General features: G+C 44.6%; 1 protein-coding gene across 1 annotated transcript in view; it reads left to right on the top strand.

Annotated features, from left to right (window-relative positions):
* LOC115162682 (brain-enriched guanylate kinase-associated protein-like) overlaps positions 1–23,079 on the top strand; it is an 85,508-nt gene that overhangs the window by 48,461 nt on the left and 13,968 nt on the right. Inside the window, exons 2-4 of the mRNA XM_029714168.1 lie at positions 9,533–9,752; positions 15,588–15,749; positions 19,568–19,634. Of these exons, the coding sequence (XP_029570028.1) occupies positions 9,682–9,752; positions 15,588–15,749; positions 19,568–19,634 (300 nt within the window). The 5' untranslated portion in view covers positions 9,533–9,681. The remainder of the gene's footprint in view (positions 1–9,532; positions 9,753–15,587; positions 15,750–19,567; positions 19,635–23,079) is intronic.

The raw sequence follows: 23,079 nt of genomic DNA, 5'->3' as shown, positions 1-23,079 counted from the left end.
AGACGGCCCACTGTCCAGAACCGAGTGACACGGCCCACAGTCCGGAGCTCCCAGAGTCGTCCTACAGTCCGGAGCTCCCAGAGTCGTCCTACAGTCCAGACCTCCCAGAGTCGTCCTACAGTCCGGAGCTCCTAGAGTCGTCCTACAGTCCGGAGCTCCCAGAGTCGCCCTACAGTCCGGAGCTCCCAGAGTCCAGTCCAGGGTCTACAGTGACAGGCTTCAGGCCGAGGTATTCAGTGGGGGTGGACTGATCAGGTAGGGAACTAAGGCCTGAGCCTAAGCCACCTCCACTGTAGGAGGTTTGGGGAGGGGGGGGGTGTAGCACGGGAGCCGTCGGTGACGGCAGCCACCCTCCCTTCCCTCCCTTTAGTAAGGGGTTTATTTTTGTAGATTTTTTTTGTTGTCAGGTGCATCCGGGGTCTGCACCTTTGGGGGGGGGGTACTGTCACATCCTGACCAGTAAAGGGGTTATTTGTAATTAGAGTTTGGTCAGGACGTGGCAGGGGGTATTTGCTTTATATGGTTTTGAGTGTGTGTTTATGTAGAGGGGCGTTTGATTTATGTTTCCGGGGTTTTTGGTTTAGTTCTATGTGGTATAGTTCTATGTCTGTTCTAGGGTGTTTATTTCTATGTTTAGTAATTGGGATTGGGGCCTTCAATTGGAGGCAGCTGGTTATCGTTGCCTCTGATTGAAGGTCCTATAATTAGGAGTATGTTTGTTTTGGGAATTGTGGGAGGTTGTTTTGCACTGCTAGGGTTAGCCTGCAAACTGTTATGTTGTCGTCCGTTTTCTTGTTTTCTTGTTTTTGTGAAGTGTTCGTGGTTATTTATAATAAACGTCAAAATGAGCACTCAACCCGCTGCGCCTTGGTCCAATACCTACGAAAGAAGTGACAACTGGAGAGTAAAGAGAAAAGAGGGGGGCGGCTAGCTACAAGCACAATTCCTCACTCCAGCAACTTTTCTCTGCAGGTTAGAGAGAAGACCACAGATAGCGACCGTGTTCAGTGTGTATCCTGGCTCCTTTTTGTTTTCTAGCAGGCAGTGTGAAAGGGAGATTAAAAAATAATAAGTAGTGGTGTCTTTGGAGCGAAAGAGACAGGCGACGAACATTCATTTTGCTGCCTCGCTGTTGTACAGCAACTCTGTTCTGCAGGGCCCCGATGAAGTGTTACTGCAGCTCTTTTGGTATTTAAATTGAGGCTTTGGCTCTTAAAGCACAGTGATAATGCTTCCCCACAGATATGTATAACTTCCTTGTCATGTTTTTATGAGGTTAATAGGTGCCTACAGCTGGCAGGAGGATCGTTTATAGGGTAAATTGCTAGACATTTACAGTATCTTTGCCTATTTTGTTTGTGCCGTTCTTTCAATAAGATGCTATCTGAATGATGTTGAATACTCTGTGGAGTCACAAATTGACACTTGAACTGTTCATCTAAAAGAGTTTGTTGTATGATTAATGGGATTGAAAGTTTGTTTAGTATTTCAAATTCATTTATGCTCTCAACCACTTTAAAAGCGATCATTAGTGGAGAGATTTTCTGTAAAAACTGTCAAAGCATGCAAAGGCGAAACGTTCCTTTTGACTAATCCCTCAGCATAGGCTAGATCCCTGGAGTGAGGACAAGCCTGCACATAAAGGCCTCTAATCCCTTGCAACTGTTGCCATAATGAATTATTGACAGCCTGAAGTTTCTCTTTCCTTTTAGAGGATGTTTAGGAGCCAATTGCTAAGATGTGTCTGAACTCTGTGGGGAATTAGAGTTGGTACAGATTACTCACGGTCTCCTTTGAGTTTGAATGAGAGAAATCAGTGTTAAGTGAATCAGTTACGGAGAAATCAGTGTTAAAAAAAAATATGTGTTAGATTAGTGTTGGATAAATTAATGTTACAGTGTTGGAGAAATCAGTGTTAAGAAAATCAGTGTTGGAGAAATCAGTGGATATGAGATGTCTGATCACCTCCCACCCTTCAAGCTTTTCTTTTTCCTTTTTTCTCAAGAGCTCTGATAGAGCTCTAGAGTTCCTCTGCAGCACTCCACCAATCAGACCTTTATTGTAGTGTCAGACAGAAGCCACTCCTCAGTAAAAAGGCATAAGACAGGCCGCTTGGAGTTTGCCAAAAGACACCTAAAGTCTCTCAAATCATGAGAAACAAGATTCTCTGGTCTGATGAAATCAAGATTGAACTCTTTGGACTGAATGCCAAGCGTTATGTCTGGAGGAAACATGGCCCCATCCCTACGTTGAAGCATGGTGGTGGCAGCATCATGCTGTGGGGATGTTTGTACAGAGAAATCTTTGATGAAAACCTGCGCCAGAGCGCTCAGAACCTCAGACTGTGGAGAAGGTTCGCCTTCCAGGACAATGACTTTAAGCACACAGCTCCCCATCCAACCTGACAGAGCTTGAGAGGATCTGCAGAGAAGAAATGGGAGAAACTCCCCAAATACAGGTGTGCCATACCCAAGGAGACTCAATGCTGTAAATGCTGCCAAAGGTGCTTCAAGAAAGTACTGAGTAAAGAGTCTGAATACTTATGTAAATGTTATTTCATTTTTTTATTTTTGTTTTAATATAAATTAACAAAAATTCTAAAAACTTGTTTTTGCTTCGTGGTTAAAAAGTCAAGGGGTCTGAATACATTCCGAAGGCACCGTACATTTGTAACGTCCCTCAGTCAAGTATTGAATGTCAAGCACAGATTCAACTACAAAGACCAGGAAGCTTTTCAAAAGCCTCATAAAGAAGGGCAGTAATTAGTAGATGGGTAACAATAAAAAATCCTCTTTAAGCATTGTCAAGTTAATGCATCATCCACAGCATAATTATTAAACCTCCCAGACACATAAAAGATGAAGGTTTCCTTCTGAACTGAGCTGCAGGACAGGAAGGAAACCACTTAGAGATGTCACCATGAGGTCATTTTAAAGTGATTTTAAAACAGCTACAGAGTTCAATGTCTTCGGTTGCAACACTCACTACTGAGTTCCAAACTGCCTTTGGAAGCAATGTCAGCACAAGAACTGTTCGCTGTGAGCTTCATGAAATGGTTTCCATGGCAGAGCAGCCGTTTCAGCATGATAATGCCCCATGCACAAAGCAAGGTCCATACATAAATGGTTTGTCGAGATTTCCTTGAATGGTGCCGGAGGAGATGGCTGCCGTTTTATGGGCTCTTAACCAATTGTGCGCGTTTTTTCGTGTTATTTGTAACTTATTTTGTACATAATGTTTCTGCCACTGTCTCTTAAGACCGAAAAGAGCTTCTGGATATCAGGACAGAATGACTCACCTAGTACTGGATGAAGATTTTTTTCTTTAATGAGTTGGACGCAAAGGATTTACTTCAGACACCCGACAAGGCCCACATCCCTGTCATTCGCAGGAGAAAGAGACGGAGATATCGGGGACATATGTTTGGGTGCCTTGTAAGGATCCGACATCGAATGAGTAATCTGCCTCTACCATCAGTCCTATTAGCCAAAGTACAATCATTGGATAACAAAATAGACGAGCTATGATCACGAATATCCTACCAACAGGAATTAAAAACGAACATCTTATGTTTCACCAAGTTGTGGCTGAACGACGACGTGGAAAAAATACAGCTGGCGGGGTTTACACTGCATCGGCAGGATAGAAAAGCTGCCTCTGGTAAGACAAGGGGCGGCGGTCTGTTTTTTTGTAAACAACAGCTGGTGCACAAAATCGAAAATGAAGGAAGTTTTGAGGTTTTGTTTGCCTGAGGTAGAGTATCTCATGATAAGCTGTAGACCACACTATTTACCAAGATAGTTTTCATCTATATTTTTTGGAGCTGTCTATTTACCACCACAAAGTCCGCACTCAATGATCTGTATAAGGCCATAAGCAAACAGGAAAACGCTCATCCAGAGGCGGCGCTCCTAGTGGCCAGGGACTTTAATGCAGGGAAACTTAAATCAGTTCTACCTAATTTCTACCAGCATGCAACCAGAGGAAAATAAACTCTAGACCACCTTTAATCCATACACAGACATGCACACAAAGCTCTCCCTCGCCCTCCATTTGGCAAATCTGACCATAACTCTATCCTATCCTGCTTACAAGCAAAAACTAAAGCAGGAAGCACCAGTGACTCGGTCAATAAAGAAGTGGTCAGATGACGCAGATACTAAGCTACAGGACTGTTTTGCTAGCACAGACTGGAATATGTTCCGGGATTCTTCCGGTGGCATTGAGGAGTAAATCACATCAGTGACTGGCTTCATCAATAAGTGCATCAATGACGTCGTCCCCACAATGAACGTACGTACATACCCCAACCCGAAGCCATGAATTACAGGGAAAATCCGCACTGAGCTAAAGGGTAGAGCTGCCGCTTTCAAAGAGCGGGACTCTAACCCGGACGCTTATAAGAAATCCCACTTTGCTCTCAGACGAACCATCAAACAAGCAAGCGTCGATACAGGACTAAGATTGAACCGTACTACATCAGCTCCAATGCTCGTCGGATGTGGCAGGGCCAGCAAACTATTACAGACTACAAAGGGAAGACCATCAACACCATTATCCCAGAAACTCTTGACCCACTCCAATTTGCATACCGCCCCGACAGATCCACAGATGATGCAATCTCTATTGCACTCCACACTGCCCTTTCCCACCTGGACAAAAGGAACACCGATGTGAGAAAGCTATTCATTGACTACAGCTCAGCGTTCAACACCAAAGCTCATCACAAAGCTAAGGACCCTGGGACTAAACACCTCCCTCTGCAACTGGATCCTGGACTTCCTGATGGGCCTCCCCAGGTAGTAAGGGTAGGTATCAACACATTTGCCACGCTGATCTTCAACACAGGGGCACCTCAGGGGTGCGTGCTCAGTCCCCTCCTGTACTCCCTGTTCACTTATGACTGCATGACCAGGCACAACTCCAACACCATCATTAAGTTTGCCGACAACACAACAGTGGTAGGCCTGATCACCTACAATGACGAGACAGCCTATAGGGAGGAGGTCAGAGATCTGGCTGTGTGGTGCCAGGATAACAACCTCTCCCTCAACGTGATCAAGACAAAGGAGATAATTGTGGACTACAGGAAAAGGAGGACTGTGCATTTGATGGGGCTGTAGTGGAGCAGGTTGAGAGCTTCAAGTTCCTTGGTGTCCACATCACCAACAAACTATCATGGTCCAAACACACCAAGACAGTCTTGAAGAGGGCATGACAAAGCCTATTCCCACTCAGGAGACTGAAAGATTTGGCATGGGTCCTCAGATCCTCAAAAAGTTATACAACACCACCATCGAGAGCATCCTGACTGGTTGCATCACCGCCTGGTATTGCAACTGCTTGGCCTCCGACCGCAAGGCACTACAGAGGGTAGTGCATACGGTCCAGTACATCACTGGGGCCAAGCTTCCTGACATCCAGGACGTCTATACCAACTGCATTGTTGGTTAAGGGCTTGTAAGTAAGCATTTATTTCACTGTTGTATTTGGTGCATGTGACAAATAAAATTTGATTTGAGATCGGTGTGGAAGAAGTTGACTGGGCTGCACAGATCTCTGACCTCAACCCCATCGAATACCTTTGGGATGAATTGGAATGCCAACTGAGAGCCAGGCCTAATCGCCCAACATCAGTGCCCAACTTCACTAATACTCTTGTGGTGAATGGAAGCAAGTCCCCGCAGCAATGTTTCAACATCTAGTGGAAAGCCTTCCCCGAAGAGTGGAGGCTGTTATAGCAGCAAAGGGGGACCTTCTCCCTGTTTGGGCGCATGAACCGCTAGCGGGACACCTACGACAACATCCGGTGAAATTGCAGAACGCGAAATTCAAAATACAGAAATCGTAACATTAAACATTCATGAAAATACAAGTGTCATACATCATTTAAAAGCTTAACTTCTTGTTAATCCAACCACGTTGTCAGATTTCTAAAAGGCTTTACGGCGAAAGCATACCATGAGATTATCTGAGGACAGCTCCCAAATCAAATCAAATTTTATTTGTCACATACACATGGTTAGCAGATCTTAATGCAAGTGTAGTGAAATGCTTGTGCTTCTAGTTCCGACAATGCAGTAATATCCAATGAGTAATCTAACCTAACAATTTCACAACAATTACCTTATACAGACAAGTGTAAAGGAATGAATAAGAATATGTACATAAAAAATATATAAATGAGTGATGGTATAGAATGGCATAGGCAAGATGCAGTGGATGGTATAGAGTACAGTATATACATATGAGATGAGTAATGTAGGGTATGTAAACATATACAAGTGACATTGTTTAAAGTGGCTAGTGATACATTACATCAAGATGGCAAGATGCAGTAGATGGTATAGAGTACAGTATATACATATGAGATGAGTAATGTAGGGTATGTAAACATTATATGAAGTGGCATTGTTTAAAGTGGCTAGTAATACATTTATTACATTCATTTTTCCATTATTAAAGTGGCTGGAGTTGAGTCAGTATGTTGGCAGCAGCCACTCAATGTTAGTGATGGCTGTTTAAAACCTGTTGAGGTTAAAATCAATCTTTATGGTATTTTTAACGTAAAATTGTGATAATATTCCAACCGGACAATAGCGTATTCATTCAAAGAGAAAAAGAAGGAACAGTGTGCTCGCGGGACCGCGCATATCCAATCCCTTTGTCCCCAGGCAGTCCACTCAGTGAATGAGCTCCTATACTCTGCCCAGTGACAGGAGAATGCTCAAACAACTTTCTGAAGGCTTTTGACAGCCAATGGAAGCCTTAGGAAGTGCATCGTGACCCCACAAATACTGTAGTTTCGAAAGGGACTAGAAAGAAGAACTAGAATTCTCAGATCCTCCACTTCCTGTTTGAATGTTTCTCAGGTTTTTGCGTGCCATATGAGTTCTGTTATACTCACAGACACCATTCAAACAGTTTTAGAAACTTCAGAGTGTTTTCTATCCAAATCTACTAATAGTATGCATATTCTAGTTTCTGGGCCAGAGTAGTAACCTGTTTATATTGGGTACGTTTTTCATCCGGCCGTGAAAATACTGCCCCCTAGCCTTAACAGTCTGATGGCCTTGAGATAGAAGCTGTTTTTTAGTCTCTCATTCCCTGCTTTGATGCACCTGTACTGACCTCGCCTTCTGGATGTTAGCGGGGTGAACAGGCAGTGGCTCGGGTGGTTGTTGTCCTTGATGATCTTTTTGGCCTTCCTGTGACATCGGGTGGTGTAGGTGTTCTGGAGGGCAGGTAGTTTGCCCCCGGTGATGCGTTGTACAGACCTCACTACCCTCTGGAGAGCCTTACGGTTATGGGCGGAGCAGTTGCCGTACCAGGCGGTGATACAGCCTGACAGGATGCTCTCGATTGTGCATCTGTAAAAGTTTGGGAGTGTTTTTGGTGACAAGCCGAATTACTTCAGCCTCCTGAGGTTGAAGAGGCGCTGCTGCGCCTTCTTCACCACACTGTCTGTGTGGTTGGACCATTTCAGTTTGTCGGTGATGTTTACGCAGAGGAACTTAAAACTTTCTACCCTCTCCACTACTGTCCCATCGATGTGGAAAGGGGGTTATGTTTCCTCTGCTGTTTCCTGAAGTCAACGATCATCATTTTCAACCAGCACGGGCGTCACAAAATCACAAATAGCAATTAAATAAATCACTTACCTTTGAAGATCTTCCTCTGTTTGCAATCCCAAGGGTCCCAGCTACACAATGAATGGTTGTATATCCAAAAAAGCCAAGCCAATGATCTCAGTAATCCACTCGTTCAACTTCCATACAAACTAATCCAAAAGGTTACCAGTAAAGTTTGTCCAAACAAGTCAAAGGATGTTTCTAATTAATCCTCAGGTACTCTAATATCTAAATAAATGATCATATTTAAGACGGAGAATAGTATGTTCAATAGGGAGGATAAATAACAAAGAGTGCGCACCTCATTCACGCACCAACAAGACTACTTTTCTAATGAGAGACACCTTGTAGTTTTTCCAACTACTACAACTACCACTATTTCTTTTTAAACAAGCCTGAAACCCTTTCTAAAGACTGTTGACATCTAGTGGAAGCCATAGTAACTGCAATCTGGGTCCTATCTATTTGTATTTCCCATAGGCTAGCACTGAAATGGCCTGTGACCTCAAAAAAACATTTCCGGATGGATTTTCGCCTGCCATATCAGTTCTGTTATACTCACAGACATTATTTTAACAGTTTTAAAAACTTCAGAGTGTTTTCTATCCAATACTATATGCATATCCTAGCTTCTGGGCCTGAGTAGCAGGCAGTTTACTTTGGGCACATCAGTCATCCCGAAATTCTGAACAATAACCAGTCTCCCAAAGAAGTTTTAATGGGGAGAAGTCTGTCTATAATAAAGCGATGCTCTGCCTTCTTAACAACACTATCAACAAGTCAGGTCCTACAGGCCCTAGTTTTGTCCTTGACTACTGTTCAGTCATGTGGTCAGGTGCCACAAAAAAAGGACTTAGGAAAATTGCAATTGGCTCAGAACAGGGCAGCACGGCTGGCCCTTGGATGTACACAGAGAGCTAATATTAATAATATGCATGTCAATCTCTCCTGGCTGAAAGTGGAGGAGAGATTGACTTCATCACTACTTTTATTTATGAGAGGTATTGACATGGTATTGACATGCACCAAGCTGTCTGTTTAAACTACTGGCACACAGCTCAGACACCCATGCATACCCCACAAGACGTCTCTTCACAGTCCCCAAGTCCAGAACAGACTATGGGAGGCACACAGTACTACATAGAGCCATGAGTACATGGAACTCTACTCCACATCAAGTAACTGACGCAAACAGTAAAATTAGATTTAAAAAAAACAGATTAAGAAAACACCTTATGGAACAGCGAGGACTTTGAAGCAACACAAACATTGGCACAGACACATGCACACACGATAACATACGCACTATACATACACATGGATTTAGTACTGTAGATATGTGGTAGTGGTTGTGGAGTAGGGGCCTGAGGGCACACAGTGTGTTGTGAAATCTGTGAATGTATTGTAATGTTTTAAAATTGTATAAACTGCCTAATTTTGCTGGACCCCAGGAAGAGTAGCTAATGGGGAACCATAATAAATACAAATGGCCATGATTTTGGAATGAGATGTTCGACAAGCAGGTGTCCACATACTTTTGGTCATGTTGTGTAATTAAACATTTTAGGAAGAGAAAGTATTTCACTCATATTGTAATTAATTATAAGTCATATTTCATATAAATGTGTAAACACTGGACAGTTACTTTAAATGGGACAAATGGAGAGATATGAAAGGGGAGCTCATTAAGTGACCTATTGGGGCTACTGGAGAAAATCTTAGTGTATGACTGTACTGTAGCATAGGCCATCTGATGGTGTTCATCGATATCATCCATGAAGAATGTGGTTTTGTTCATTAAGAGCAAATGATTGCATGAATTCACAGCACATACCATAGTAGTAATGTATTACATGTACACTTGAATCTGCAAAGCTGTTTTTTCTGTGCTCTGTTAGCAGGGTCAACAGTCAACCCAGATAGACAACTGCTTGCTGCCTAACTCCACAGGCAAGACTTGCGGCTTGAGTGGTTGGTGTTAAAGATCACACTCTGCATCAGCGTCATCAGCAACTAGAAAACAAATGAAAGTGAATGCACAGCGAAAAATATGAAAAAGATATATATTGGGAAAACAGCTCTCAAAGCCCAGAGAAATGGTTGCAAGCATCAGAAAAGAAGGTAAGAGCGGTGGTTTAACTTATAAATGCCATTGATATCATGTGAATCAATCATATTCATTGGAGAACCCATTCCAAAAGATTTTGTCTCAATACTACCAAAATAATCAAAATGTCATTTCAACTATACACCACCTGTACGACCATCTCACGGTACCAATTTCTCAGTTATTCTCAGTCATCAGTATTCTATTTAAACTTTTAGACATATAATATAACCTTCAAAACCTGATGTATTATACAGTACCAGTCCAGGGTTTTTCAGAATTTTTACTATTTTCTACATTGTAGAATAATAGTGAAGACATCAAAACTATGAAATAACACATATGGAATCATGTAGTAACCAACAAAGTGTTAATCAAATAAAAATATACTTAAACTAGCCACCCTTTGCCTTGATGATAGCTTTGCACACTCTTGGCATTCTCTCAATCAGATTCACCTAGAATGCTTTTCCAATCAAACACCCCTATACATAGAGACACACCCCGAACCACATAATACCCCCTGCCACGTCCTGACCAAACTACAATAACAAATAACCCCTATACTGGTCAGGACGTGACAGTAACCCCCCCCCCCCCCAAAAGGTGCAGACCCCGGATGCACCTCACACAAATAAAACAAAAATCACCCCAAAACAAAAATAAAAATAAATCCCCTAAACTAAAGGGAGGGAAGGGAGGGTGGCTGCCGTCACCGACGGCACACGTGCAACACCCCCCCTCCCCAAACCTCCTACAGTGGAGGTGGCTCAGGCTCAGGTCTTAGTCCCCTCCCTGACCAGTCCACCCCTGCTGAATGCTCAGGGCTGTAGAGCGTCTCTGGGAGCTCCGGACTGTAAGCCGACTCTGGAAGCTCCGGACTGTAGGCAGCCTCACTCGGTTCCGGACTGTAGGCAGCCTCACTCGGTTCCGGACTTTAGGCAGCCTCACTCGGTGCCGGACCGTAGGCAGCCTCACTCGGTGCCGGACCGTAGGCAGCCTCACTCGGCGCCGGACCGTAGGCAGCCTCACTCGGTGCCGGACCGTAGGCAGACTCACTCGGCGCCGGACCGTAGGCAGACTCACTCGGCGCCGGACCGTAGGCAGACTCACTCGGCGCCGGACCGCAGGCAGACTCACTCGGTTCCGGACCGTAGGCCGTCTCACTCGGTTCCGGACCGTAGGGCGACTCACTCGGTTCCGGACAGTGGGCAGACTCACTCGGCTCCGGACAGTGGGCCGCCTCTCTTGGTTCTGGACAGTGGGCCGTCTCTCTTGGTTCCGGACAGTGGGCCGTCTCTCTTGGTTCCGGACGCTCTGGACGAGGCACTGTTGCCGGACGCTCTGGACGAGGCACTGTTGCCGGACGCTCTGGACGAGGCACTGTTGCCGGAAGTTCTGGACGAGGCACTGTTGCCGGAAGTTCTGGACGAGGCACTGTTGCCGGAAGTTCTGGACGAGGCACTGTTGCCGGAAGTTCTGGACGAGGCACTGTTGCCCGGAAGTTCTGGACGAGGCACTGTTGCCGGAAGTTCTAGACGAGGCACTGTTGCCGGAAGTTCTAGACGAGGCACTGTCATCGGAAGCTCAGGACTGGGCTGACGCACTGGAAGCCTGATGCATGGGGCTGGTAGTGGATGTACCAGACTGAGGACACGCACCTCAGGGCTAGTGCGGGGTGCCGGAACAGGACGTACTGGACTGGGCTGATGCACTGGAAGCCTAGTGCATGGGGCTGGTACTGGAGGTATCAGACTAGGGACACGCACCCCAAGGCTAGTGCGATGAGCGGGAACAGGACGTACTGGACTGGGCTGACACACTGGAAGCTTAGTGGGTGGGGCTGGTACTGGAGGTATCAGACTAGGGACACACACACTAAGGCTAGTGCAAGGAGCGGGAACAGGACATACTGGACTGGGCTGACGCACTGGAAGCTTAGTGCGTGGGGCTGGTACTGGAGGTATCAGACTAGGGACACACACACTAAGGCTAGTGCGAGGAGCGGGAACAGGACATACTGGACTGGGCTGACGCACTGGAAGCTTAGTGCGTGGGGCTGGTACTGGAGGTATCAGACTAGGGACACACACACTAAGGCTAGTGCGAGGAGCGGGAACAGGACGTACTGGACTGGGCTGACGCACTGGAAGCATAGTGCGTGGGGCTGGTACTGGAGGTATCAGACTGGAGGCATGCACTTCAAGGCTAGTGCGAGGAGTGGGAACAAGACGTACTGGACTGGGCTGACGCACTGGAAGCATAGTGCGTGGTGCTGGTACTGGAGGTATCAGACTGGAGACACACACCTCAGGGCTCGTGCGTGGAGCGGGAACAGGACATACTGAACTGGGCTGATGTACTGGAGGCCTGGTGCGTGGTGCTGGTACTGTCTCCACCAGCCAGATAGCACGCACCTCAGGACACGTATGTAGAGCTGACTCAGGTGACATCAATTTACGGACACGATCTGTAGGGCGAATGTCATGCCTAATACACCAACACAACAATTTTCCCATCAACTCCTTAATAGTCTCTGCTTCGCTCCCCTCCAATTTTACCCCGACTGGCTCTGGTTCCATCCTCGGCTCCGCCGATCAGTCCATGTGCCCTCCCCCCCCAAAAAAATGTTGGGGTCTGCCTCTCCGGTTTGAACGCTATCCGTTTTCCCCGGTAGCGTTCCCGGTCCTCACCAGACTTGGGCCCTCTCTGGCCAATATCTCCTCCCACGTCCAAAACTCCCGATTGTCCATATAATTATCCCGTTGCTCCTTACCCCGCTGCTTGGTCCTTGGTTGGTGGGAGATTCTGTCACTGGTGTCGTAGGTTAAAGCGGACCAAGACGCAGCGGGGAAATGTGCACTCATCTTCTTTATTAAATGGACAAGAAGGTGAACCAAAACAACACGTACACAAAAAAACACAACGACTAATAACAGGTCGGTAAGGCAACAAAGCTATACCCAGCACAATCTCCCACAAAAAAAACCATGAAAACAAACTCCTACTTATAGGACCTTCAATCAGAAGCAACGATAACCAGCTGCTTCCAATTGAAGGTCCAACCCCAATAAACTAAACATATAAATAGACTAGACAGAACATAGAAATACACTAACATAGAACAGTGCCCAAAAACCGTGGAATACATAAATCAAACACCCCTTTACATAGACACACACCCCGAACCACATACACAAAATACCCCCTGCCACATCCTGACCAAACTACAATAACAAATAACCCCTATACTGGTCAGGACGTGACATATATTATATGTCTAAAAGTTTAAATAGAATACTGATGACTGGGAATGACTGAGAAATTGGTACTGTGAGTAAGTAGCCTAGTGGTTAGAGCGTTGGACTAGTAACCGAAAGGTTGCAAGATTGAATCCCCGAGCAGACAAGGTAAAAAAATCTGTCGTTCTGCCCCTGAACAAGGCAGGGGCAGAACCTAGGCCGTCATTGAAAATAAGAATTTGTTCTTAACTGACTTGCCTAGTTAAATAAAGGTAAAAAAAATAAAAATAACCTTGTCAAGCTGTTTCTGCAGCTTGATATTGAACCTCTACAGGGGTACTGTCTCAGAGTCAGAATCTATAATGCCTTGCAAAAGTATTCAGACCCCTTGGATTTCTTCACATTTTATTGTGTTACAAAGTGGGATCAAAATTGATTTAATTGTATTTCTTTGGGTCAATCTACACAAAATATGTCAAACAGCACGTTTTTTTTTATTTATTTTTAGATAAGATTAATACAAATGTAATAACTAAAATATAGTTGTTGCATAAGTATTCAGCTCCCTGCGTCAATACATGTTAGAAACACCTTTGGCATTGATTACAGCTGTGAGTCTTCTTGGTTAAGTCTGTAGGAGCTTTGCACACCTGTATTGTGCAATTTTTGCCCATTATTCTTTTCAAAATGATTGATGCTCTGTCAAGATGTTGGGGATCATGGCTAGACAGCCATTTTCAAGTCTTGCCATAGATTTTCGAGCAGATTTAAATCAAAACTGTAACTTGGCCACTCAGGAACATTCACTGTCTTCTTGGTAAGTATCCAGTGTAGATGTGTCCTTCTGAAAGCTGAATTCCTCTCCCAGTCTGGTGTAAAGCAGATCAAAACAGGTTTTTCTCTAGGATTTTGCCTGTGCTTAGCTCCATCCCGTTACTTTTTATCCTGAAAAACTCTGCAGTGTTTGCTGATGTTAAGCATGATGCAGCCACCACCATACTTGAAAATAAGGAGGCAGTTACTCAGTGATGTGTTGTGTAGGATTTTTCCCAAACATAAGGCTTTGCATGTAGACCAAAAACTGTATTCCTTTCTTCTTCTTTTTTTGCAGTATTACTTTAGTGCCTTGTTGCATACAAGAAGCATGTTTTGGAATAGTTTTATTCTGTATATTCGTATTCTTCTTTTCACTCTCATTTAGGTCATTATTGTGGAGTCACTACAATGTTGTTGATCAATCCATCAGTTTTCTCCCATCACAGCCATTGAATTCTGTAGCTGTTTTAAAATCCCCAATGGCCTCATGGTAACATTCCTGAGCAGTTTCATTCCTGTCCTGCAGCTCAGTTCAGAAGGAGTATTGTATCTTTGATGTGTCTGGGTGGATTAATACATCATCCACAGCATAATTATTAACTTGACCATGCTTTAAGAAATATCCAATATCTGATTTGTTATTGTTACCCATCTACCAATCACTGCCCTTCTTTACTTGACTGAGGGACCTTACAGATGTTGTAGGTAGGGGAGACAGAGGAGGTTTAGTCGTAAAAAAAAATATTTAAAAATCACACAAAGTGAGTCCATGTAACTTATTATGTGATTTGTTAAGCCACATTTTACTAATGAACTAATTTAGGCTTGCCTAAACAAAGGGACTGAATAATTAAGCAAACAACTATATTTACTTTGTAACACAATAAAATCCAAGGGGTCTGAATACTTTTGAAAGGCGCCGTATCAGTCTCCTCTAAATCCCCAGAGCAAACTGCTCCCTGTTCTTCGCTCCCTTTCCAACCTACTTTATTTCCAGCCTCTCTCTTTTTTTGTCTGTGTATGTCTTTCTCTCTCACACACACGCAAGCACTCACGCACACATTCTCTCTATCATTTACCAAAGAAACACGTTTGCACGTTAGAGAAACTCTCCAGATACATTTTGTCAGTATTCTCCTGTATAATACAGTACTTTATAAGACCAAACGTATTCACCAACTGAGCAACCCCAGTCACATCCCTCTTCCCACAAACCCCTTATGACATTGTATCTTGATAGAATCAGAATCTCTTTCTGGTTTGCCAGTGATGTCACGCTGGAGACGTGTGCAATGGGACTCACCATTACATTGTGAGCTGCCCTGGTTCCCTATAGCTATCAATGGAAAAGTATTACCGCTCGAGCCTCCATCTATCAATGCTTACCCACGATCCTTCATTGGCTGGGACTTTTCACACCATTTCATACCTCTCTCTTTTGCTCTTATCTAAGTCTGACTGTGTTCAGGTTATGCAACTGTACTGTGAACAATTAGTACATTTTGAGAATTTAGTCATTTTGTATCTTTAACACAATTCAGAAGATAGTTGATATGTAGATTACATATTGTATATGGATACATGTGTAGATAATAAATCATATATTATTTTTCTAAACGACTGTGAAATGTTGTTTAGTTCATTAATATCTAATGTACGTTATGTCTAGTCATGCACTTCAATTACCTCAAAGAATATTCAGCAGTTTGCGCACAGCCTAAATGAAGACCTCATGATGCCATGAGTTGTTTTGACCCTGTCTGTCTGCCCGTCACTCTACTTCCTGTCTAGTTCTCTACATGATCACAAGGATGATTTTCACAAGCGTCTGTCCTACACCACCCACAAACTAGAGATGGTGGAGTCTGAGTTTGACTCCACCCGACAGTACCTGGAGACAGAACTCCGTCGAGCCCAGGAAGAGTTGGAGAAATTCACTGACAAACTACGCAGGTATGTCAGCCCCGTTACATGATGTCAGTCCCGGTACACCATGTCAGTTCCTTTACTCCATGTCAGTCCCGTTACTCCATATCAGTCCCGTTACGCCATCTTTATTCTCTTACCAGAGCTCCTGTGTCTAACAAAGCGTGACTATGCCATCTTTCACTTCAATCTAATGAGTCAATGGATTTACAAATCGACTAATTCAACTGAGTCTGCATTGGGAATAATCTAATGCGAGGTTCTACAACTATTGTCTATGATCCTATCCCTGCAGAAACATTGCCTGGCTACCCTTCCACATTGCTCTGACCAACTGATTTTTCTTCTTCCAAGATTAGTCTGGATTTGTCTCCCTCCCCAACAATTTCTAGAATGTTAACTAATAGTAACATTCAGAGAACTGTGCTAAATGTGGCTTTTTCACAATTCTGTCTTAAGTCTGAAAAAATCCTGATGTTACAATTAACCCCAATAGCAGGGTTAGTTGAAACAGTATATGGGACATTGTGTTTAATAGTAAAAATGTGTAGTAATTCAACAATGTTAAGATTTGAAACTGATATTTGGATGAAAATACACTAAATTGACACAAAATATTTTTATTTGATATTTTAGGCATGCTATATTTAAATATTATATTTTGTATTCGCTATCAACATTATTTTTTCTAAAGTAATCTTAGTTGCTGTCATGTCCTGACCAGTAAAGGGGTTGTTTGTTATTGTAGTTTGGTCAGGGCGTGGCAGGGGGTGTTTGTTTAGTGTGTTTCGGGGTTTTTGGTTTATGTTCTATGTTTTCTATTTCTGTGGTTTTCTAGTTTTTCTATGTCTATGTTAGTTTTGTCAATGACCTGCAATCAGAGGCAGCTGTTTGCACCAGGTTGGGGAGTACCGGCGCCCAAAGGAGGAGCTGGAGGCAGCAAAGGCTGAGCGTCGGAGGTATGAGGCACTATATTCTCCATTTCATGAGGTGAGGAGGCAGCCCCCCCCCAAAAAATTGGGGGGGCACACGGGAGTTGGAGTAAGTCAGGCAATAGGCCTGAACCAACTCCTCGTGCTTATTATGGGGAGCGTTTGGCATTGAGAGCACCGTGCTATGCGGAAGTGCGCACGGTCTTGCCCATCCGCACACACAGTCCGGTACGGGTGATACCAGCCCCCCGTAAGTGCCGTGCTAGAGTGGGCATCCAGCCAGGGAGAAGTGCGCCGGCACAGCACATCTGGCCACCAGTGCGTCTCCTAGGCCCAGGCTACCCTACGCCTGCACGGCAGTCATCATGCCTCAGCACAGCCCAGGTCGCCCTGTGCCAGCACTCCGCCCGTGCAGGGCTACAGTGACAATCCAGCCAGGACGGGTTGTGCAGGCTGTGCGCTCCAGACCTCCAGTACGTATTCAAGGCCCAGTGTATCCTGTTCCTGCTCCTCGCACTAGCCCTATGGTGCGTGTTACTGTTCTGGCGCCTCCAAAGCCAGCCCCACGCATCAGGCCTCTAGTGCGCCTGCCCAGTCCAGTACGTCCTGTTCCTGCTCCTCGCACTAGCCCTGTGGGGCATGTCACTAGTCTGGCGCCTCCAAAGCCAGCCCCACACATCAGGCCTTCAGTGCGCAGTCCCCGTCCAGAGCTTCCGGCGACAGTGCCCCGTCCAGAGCCTGCAGAGACGGCCCACAGTCCGGAGACTGCAGAGACGGCCCACAGTCCGGAGCCTGCAGAGACGGCCCACAGTCCGGAGCCTGCAGAGACGGCCCACAGTCCGGAGCCTGCAGAGACGGCCCACAGTCCGGAGCCTGCAGAGACGGCCCACAGTCTGGAGCCTGCAGAGATGCTCCTCAGCCCTGAGCCTCCAGCGACGCTCCTCAGCCCTGAGCCTCCAGCGACGCTCCTCAGCCCTGAGTCTCCAGCGACGCTCCTCAGCCCTGAGTCTCCAGCGACGCTCCTCAGCCCTGAGTCTCCAGCGACACTCCTCAGCCCTGAGCCTCCAGCGACGCTCCTCAGCCCTGAGTCTCCAGCGACGCTCCTCAGCCCTGAGTCTCCAGCGACGCTCCTCAGCCCTGAGTCTCCAGCGACCCACCTCAGCCCGAGGTCTCCAGTGACGCACCTTAGCCCAGAGCCTTCAGCAGTGGTCTACAGCCATGAGCCTTCAAGGGGGGTGGGCAGGTTAGAATGGGGACTAAAGCCGGAGCCTGAGCCACCTCCGTAGTTGGAGGATTGGGGAAGGGGGGGGGGGGTGTAGCACGGGAGCCGTCGGTGACGGTGGCCACCCTCCCTTCCCTCCCTTTAGTTTGGGGTTATTTTTGTGGGGGGTTTTGTGTTTCGGTGCATCCGGGGTCTGCACCTTTGGGGGGGGGGGGGGGGGGGGGGGTACTGTCATGTCCTGACCAGTAAAGGGGTTGTTTGTTATTGTAGTTTGGTCAGGGCGTGGCAGGGGGTCTTTGTTTAGTGTGTTTCGGGGTTTTTGGTTTATGTTCTATGTTTTCTATTTCTATGTGGTTTTCTAGTTTTTCTATGTCTATGTTAGTTTTGCCAATGACCTCCAATCAGAGGGAGCTGTTTGTTGTTCTCTCTGATTGGAGGCCATATTTAAGTGTGTTTGTTTTCACTTGTGTTTGTGGGTGGTTGTTTCCCTGTATAGTCTGAGCACCTTACAGGACTGTTTTCGTCGTTTGTTTTGTATGAGTATTTTTTCCCTTCTAATAAAAAGATGAGCATTCTAACCGCTGCATATTGGTTCGATGATTTCACCTCTTCAGACGACGAAGTATATGACAGTTGCACTGCCAACATTTATGTAAAAATTTTAATTTGTCTATATACTACATCATTTTAGGTAAGGGGTAAGTTGTAACACGGTGTTACAACTAACCCCAAATATACTAAAAAAGGCTTGTAAGAAGAAAAATATATTTATTATTGTCATGAACTATATTCATCAAAATACCTTATCTTACTGATAACATATATGTTATTGTATGTTAGATATATGGAGAATGTTCCACAGATCAATAATCACTTGATTCATGAATTTCAAAATCTTCATAGGCATGTTTGTAAAGACACTAACCAAGCATCGGCTCATTGAATAACACCTTCTAATTGGAGTTGTTTATTCTGTAACCCGTGTTACAATTGTCCCCGGTCTCTCCCTGCAATACCAATGTTTTTTGGCCTACAACTTAATTTGACAGGAAACAAAGAAAAATATATACAAAAATATAGAACGTGTTATGAGATCAATCATTGTTGAGCAGCCTGAAATATAACCTCCAAATCCACTTCTAAAGCATCGTCTTCTTCTTTAACAGACATTTTTTACAATGAATCTCCAAATGCTTGTATCCAAACCCCCATGAGACCGGGCCCAGTGATAACAACATGCAGCAAGCACTGTGTGCTGAAAGAGATAGTAGCCTAATGCTGGTAATGATTTAACTAATGGAAGGTGAAGGTGGAAGAACAGCTTATTCCATTAAGCCCACTAATGTTTTGGAAGCCGACCAGACAGTGTTTTGTGCTGAAATGTTGCCAAAATCCTCAGCTCATTCATGAGTCATGAATGAGCTGTCCTATGCATTTTCCGTCACCTTTTCTCTCCTAAAATTTTTTATTCTGCTTTCATTACATGAAATGTGTTTTTCCATGCTTCAATTGTGAGGATTCACATCTAAAAAGTATTACTGTACAGTATAGTACAGTAAATCAGATATATCCATTGAATAATCTTGAAATTCAAATAACAGTTTTGGATTTTCATATTCATTATTGCTTTTGAAAGCATATTCATACTCAAGACTATGTTTCACCAATGTGTACTCTTTCCTGTCCTGCAGGATCCAGAGCAGTTATGCAGCTCAACAGAGGATCAATCAAGACCTGGAGGACAAGGTGCACAGGACAGTAAGACACCTGATCAGCCATACACTCTGCTGACACCCACTCCAATACCACACACTTTTGACACTTCAATTGGTTCCGCCAGTTAAGCTCAATCAAGCAGACCTGAAGTAACATCATCCTTCACATTTGACTCCACTGAGCTGATGTACAGTGAAATGACCTAAAAACAACTATTGTTCCAGGCAGTTTGTTGCAAGACTCCAACAGCATTGTGTCTGCCTCTGACAGTCTATACTGGTGTCAACGAAGAAACTCAGAAACAGCATCTCACCTCAGGTCTCCTGGAGTCTTCCGAGACCTGCGAGAAGACCATTTGAATTGGCAACATTTCAACCTCAATTGGCATTCCTACCTTCATTACTCGGTGTTACAGTACATCACCTAGTGTGCCCATAAAGTCCTGTCCCTTAAGCACTTCTTCACTCCTAAGAGTCTCCACCTCTTCACAGTTGTGGCGGAGGTGCATTACCAAGATGTTGGTATTGACACTACAGGGATAAATTTGCTGTGTCCAAATGCTCCCTGTAAGTACCTCAGCTCTCACTTTGTTCTCATAAATAATGTAGGAGGTGGATGGAGGTTTGCTCTACGCTCCCCACCGGCCACTCCGGTGGTACCCTTGGGGCCCCTGGTGAATACAGCATCTAAGGAATAAGCTCTATTTAAGGCAGCCTGGCAGACAGGTTTAGATAAGGCAGCCTGGGATGCAGCTCCATGCGCCACACTCCAGTGAATTGAGAAATCATGTTTACTTTCCCTGCAACCATTCCAGTTAGCTTTAGATTCCGTTTGATAAATACACAAGTCGATGTCTTGATAGTTACACCGCCGCCGTGCACCTTATGTTGCATTTACAATGGAGTTGTTTTAATATTTCATATCCTTTAAGATAAAAAGGCTTTAGAATATTAATGTTGCTGATAAGGCTGACCTGTTGGTCAGGGTCTGGTGTCAGTGCATGAAAGGGAAAACCCCAGCTCTGTTTCACTAAGCAATACACACACGTTAGTATGCATGCACGCTTGCATCACACACACCCTCTCATGGAGAGACTACATAACATAAATTGTAGCGTCACGTCTGTCAAAAGACTGCTGAATGCAACGACTAATGAGCAACCGTAGTTCTGGTGCTTTGGTTTCCCCGTCACTGGTTATTTTTGACTTATCAGGATTGGGTGAAGATGGTACTTAACGTGGGGGCGGGGATTTCAAGCAGAACTTTATTGGAAGGGGTGGGGCTTTGTTTGAGATCTTCCGTTTAGGGGGGGGGTTGAAACTTCGTTAGTCTCGTTAGTTTATTTCCCTTATACATTTCCCCCCAGAACCTAATCGAGCATCTGACGCAATCTCACGCACACACTTACGCACGTGCACACACACATGGCTCTGAGGCACCTTGGCCCCTGTAATTGGAGCTTGGACAGATTGGCTCTAGGAGTGAGTGAGTGAGTGAGTGTGTGTGTTTGTTTTAAGAAGTGTGCTAAGAGGCTTACCAGCTTTGTTTTGTAAAATACAGCCAATATAACATAGGCCAAACAGTAAAAATGATAACAAGAACAACTATCATGAAAATATTTAAAGGAAGAACACCTAAGAATGGGTATATTGATTATTCCACACACCTCCTGAATTGAGGTGGAGCTGTCTGTCTTGGTGATCGGCTATGTGGTCTGTGGTTTGAGTTCTTAGATGAGAACTCCAGTATAATTGATCCGAACATGCGGTCTCCCTTGGTGAGAGGCCCCTCTCACCACTCTAAAAGCAATTACATGATCAGAGACGGAGCGCAATCCATGTCCAAAGTGATAAAACCTGACATAGGACCTTGTTAGAAAACTACTACAACTTATTTTTCTGGGCATATCTCTCCCAATCTCCCCCGACAAGAGCTCCCCTTCCAATTCGTTCCTCCTTCAGACCCCAAAGACACTGTCATTACTGTTCAAGATGAGTCCATGGTCAGGCCTCAGGACCATATTTAAGACGTACTGTGTGACTGTATCATGTTTAAAAAGAGATTTTTAATCTCATCAAAACAGAAGTTTGAGTCAATGGCTGATTCTCCGTGTGGCCATTTTAATAGAATACGACTGTCTCAACATTGACCCTAGATATGCTTGTTTGTGGGCTACATGTTTTGTAGGCCTATTATATCCATTGGTGCTGAGGTATAAGAAAATCAATAACCTATCTATTACATGTCATTATATGACAATTTTCAAACATTGATCCAGGCAAAGTACTGTATATTATTTACACCAGTTCTACAGTATTTGTGTATTATTCACTGTTTCTTCACCCATCGCTCTTTAGCACGTCTGAGTAATCAGAATTGCATTGTCACAACAGACAACAGACAAAAATATTTATCCCAAATCATATTCTGTCACACACTTCTACTGTATTCCAGTCATGTGTACATTTGTTTTGAATTGGTTGGCTTTTCAAAGGAATTAGCTTCCATGGACCTTGATATCACCATTCATGACAGGAAGTAGTACAGGATTGCTTCAGAAGCATGCCTCATTGTGATTGCCATTCCTTTTGATGTCTCGCAATGGCATTTTAAGGGGAAAATATTTCTCGAGCAGGAAATGGTCTTAGATAGACACACGGTGACAAAGAGGTTCAATCAAATCATGCAATTAAAAAGTTCTGGAGGAGAAACTACGGGGAAGGTCATTAGAAAAAAATAAACCAAACGATTAAAACAACCAAGTAAGAGAATAGAGTGGGAGGATTTCCAAAAGGGTTCCTATTATTTTGCATAGGGACCAGAGTTGTTTCAGACCATGTTATCCAACTAGGGCCCAGAATTTAACCTGGTCAGGTCACATGGTCAGTGAAAAACTCCTGGCCCTATTTTTTGGGAATTAAGTCCTCCCTGGACCCTGGCGACTCCAGTGTTGACAGAGCTGTGGAGCTGTCTGCCTGGTCAGTGCTGAAAAGCTCATAGAACAAAATAGTATTTCGTAAAAGACCATTTTGAACTGTATATGGATTGGTAGAATGCAAGGCCCCCAGAACAAATGTGTACTCTAATGACTACTTTAATTAGCCCATCAGAATAGAGTGGAAAGCTTAATGAAGCCTTGGTTCTATGACGAAGGGTTAGCTTGCCTCCTCATGACACCAGTGAACAAGGTAATTAGTGGTGCTGAGGCCCCTGGAGTGGTTGTTGTTTTTGTTAGTGTTGTTGTTGTCCAAAGCCACCACACACGATCTGGGGGCGAAATAGCTAACAGCTAATGAATGATTCACATACAGTATGGCACCTTGAGGGTAATATTGCCCTCAAGGAGATGTTTGTGTTTGTGCTTGCACACAAGCAGGGGTGTGTGTGCCTTTCAAGATCCCGGCTAAGCAGGCAGCTCCCGGCCCTACTGGCACTGCAGTGAGCGGTGCTGACACTCTTCATCTAATTAGAGTTCTCATCAGGGTGT

Source organism: Salmo trutta, chromosome 25 (assembly GCF_901001165.1).
Source record: "Salmo trutta chromosome 25, fSalTru1.1, whole genome shotgun sequence".
Classification (NCBI taxonomy): Eukaryota; Metazoa; Chordata; class Actinopteri; order Salmoniformes; family Salmonidae; genus Salmo; species Salmo trutta.
Note: the sequence above shows the minus strand (reverse complement) of the source record. Positions and strands in the feature narration are given on the sequence as shown.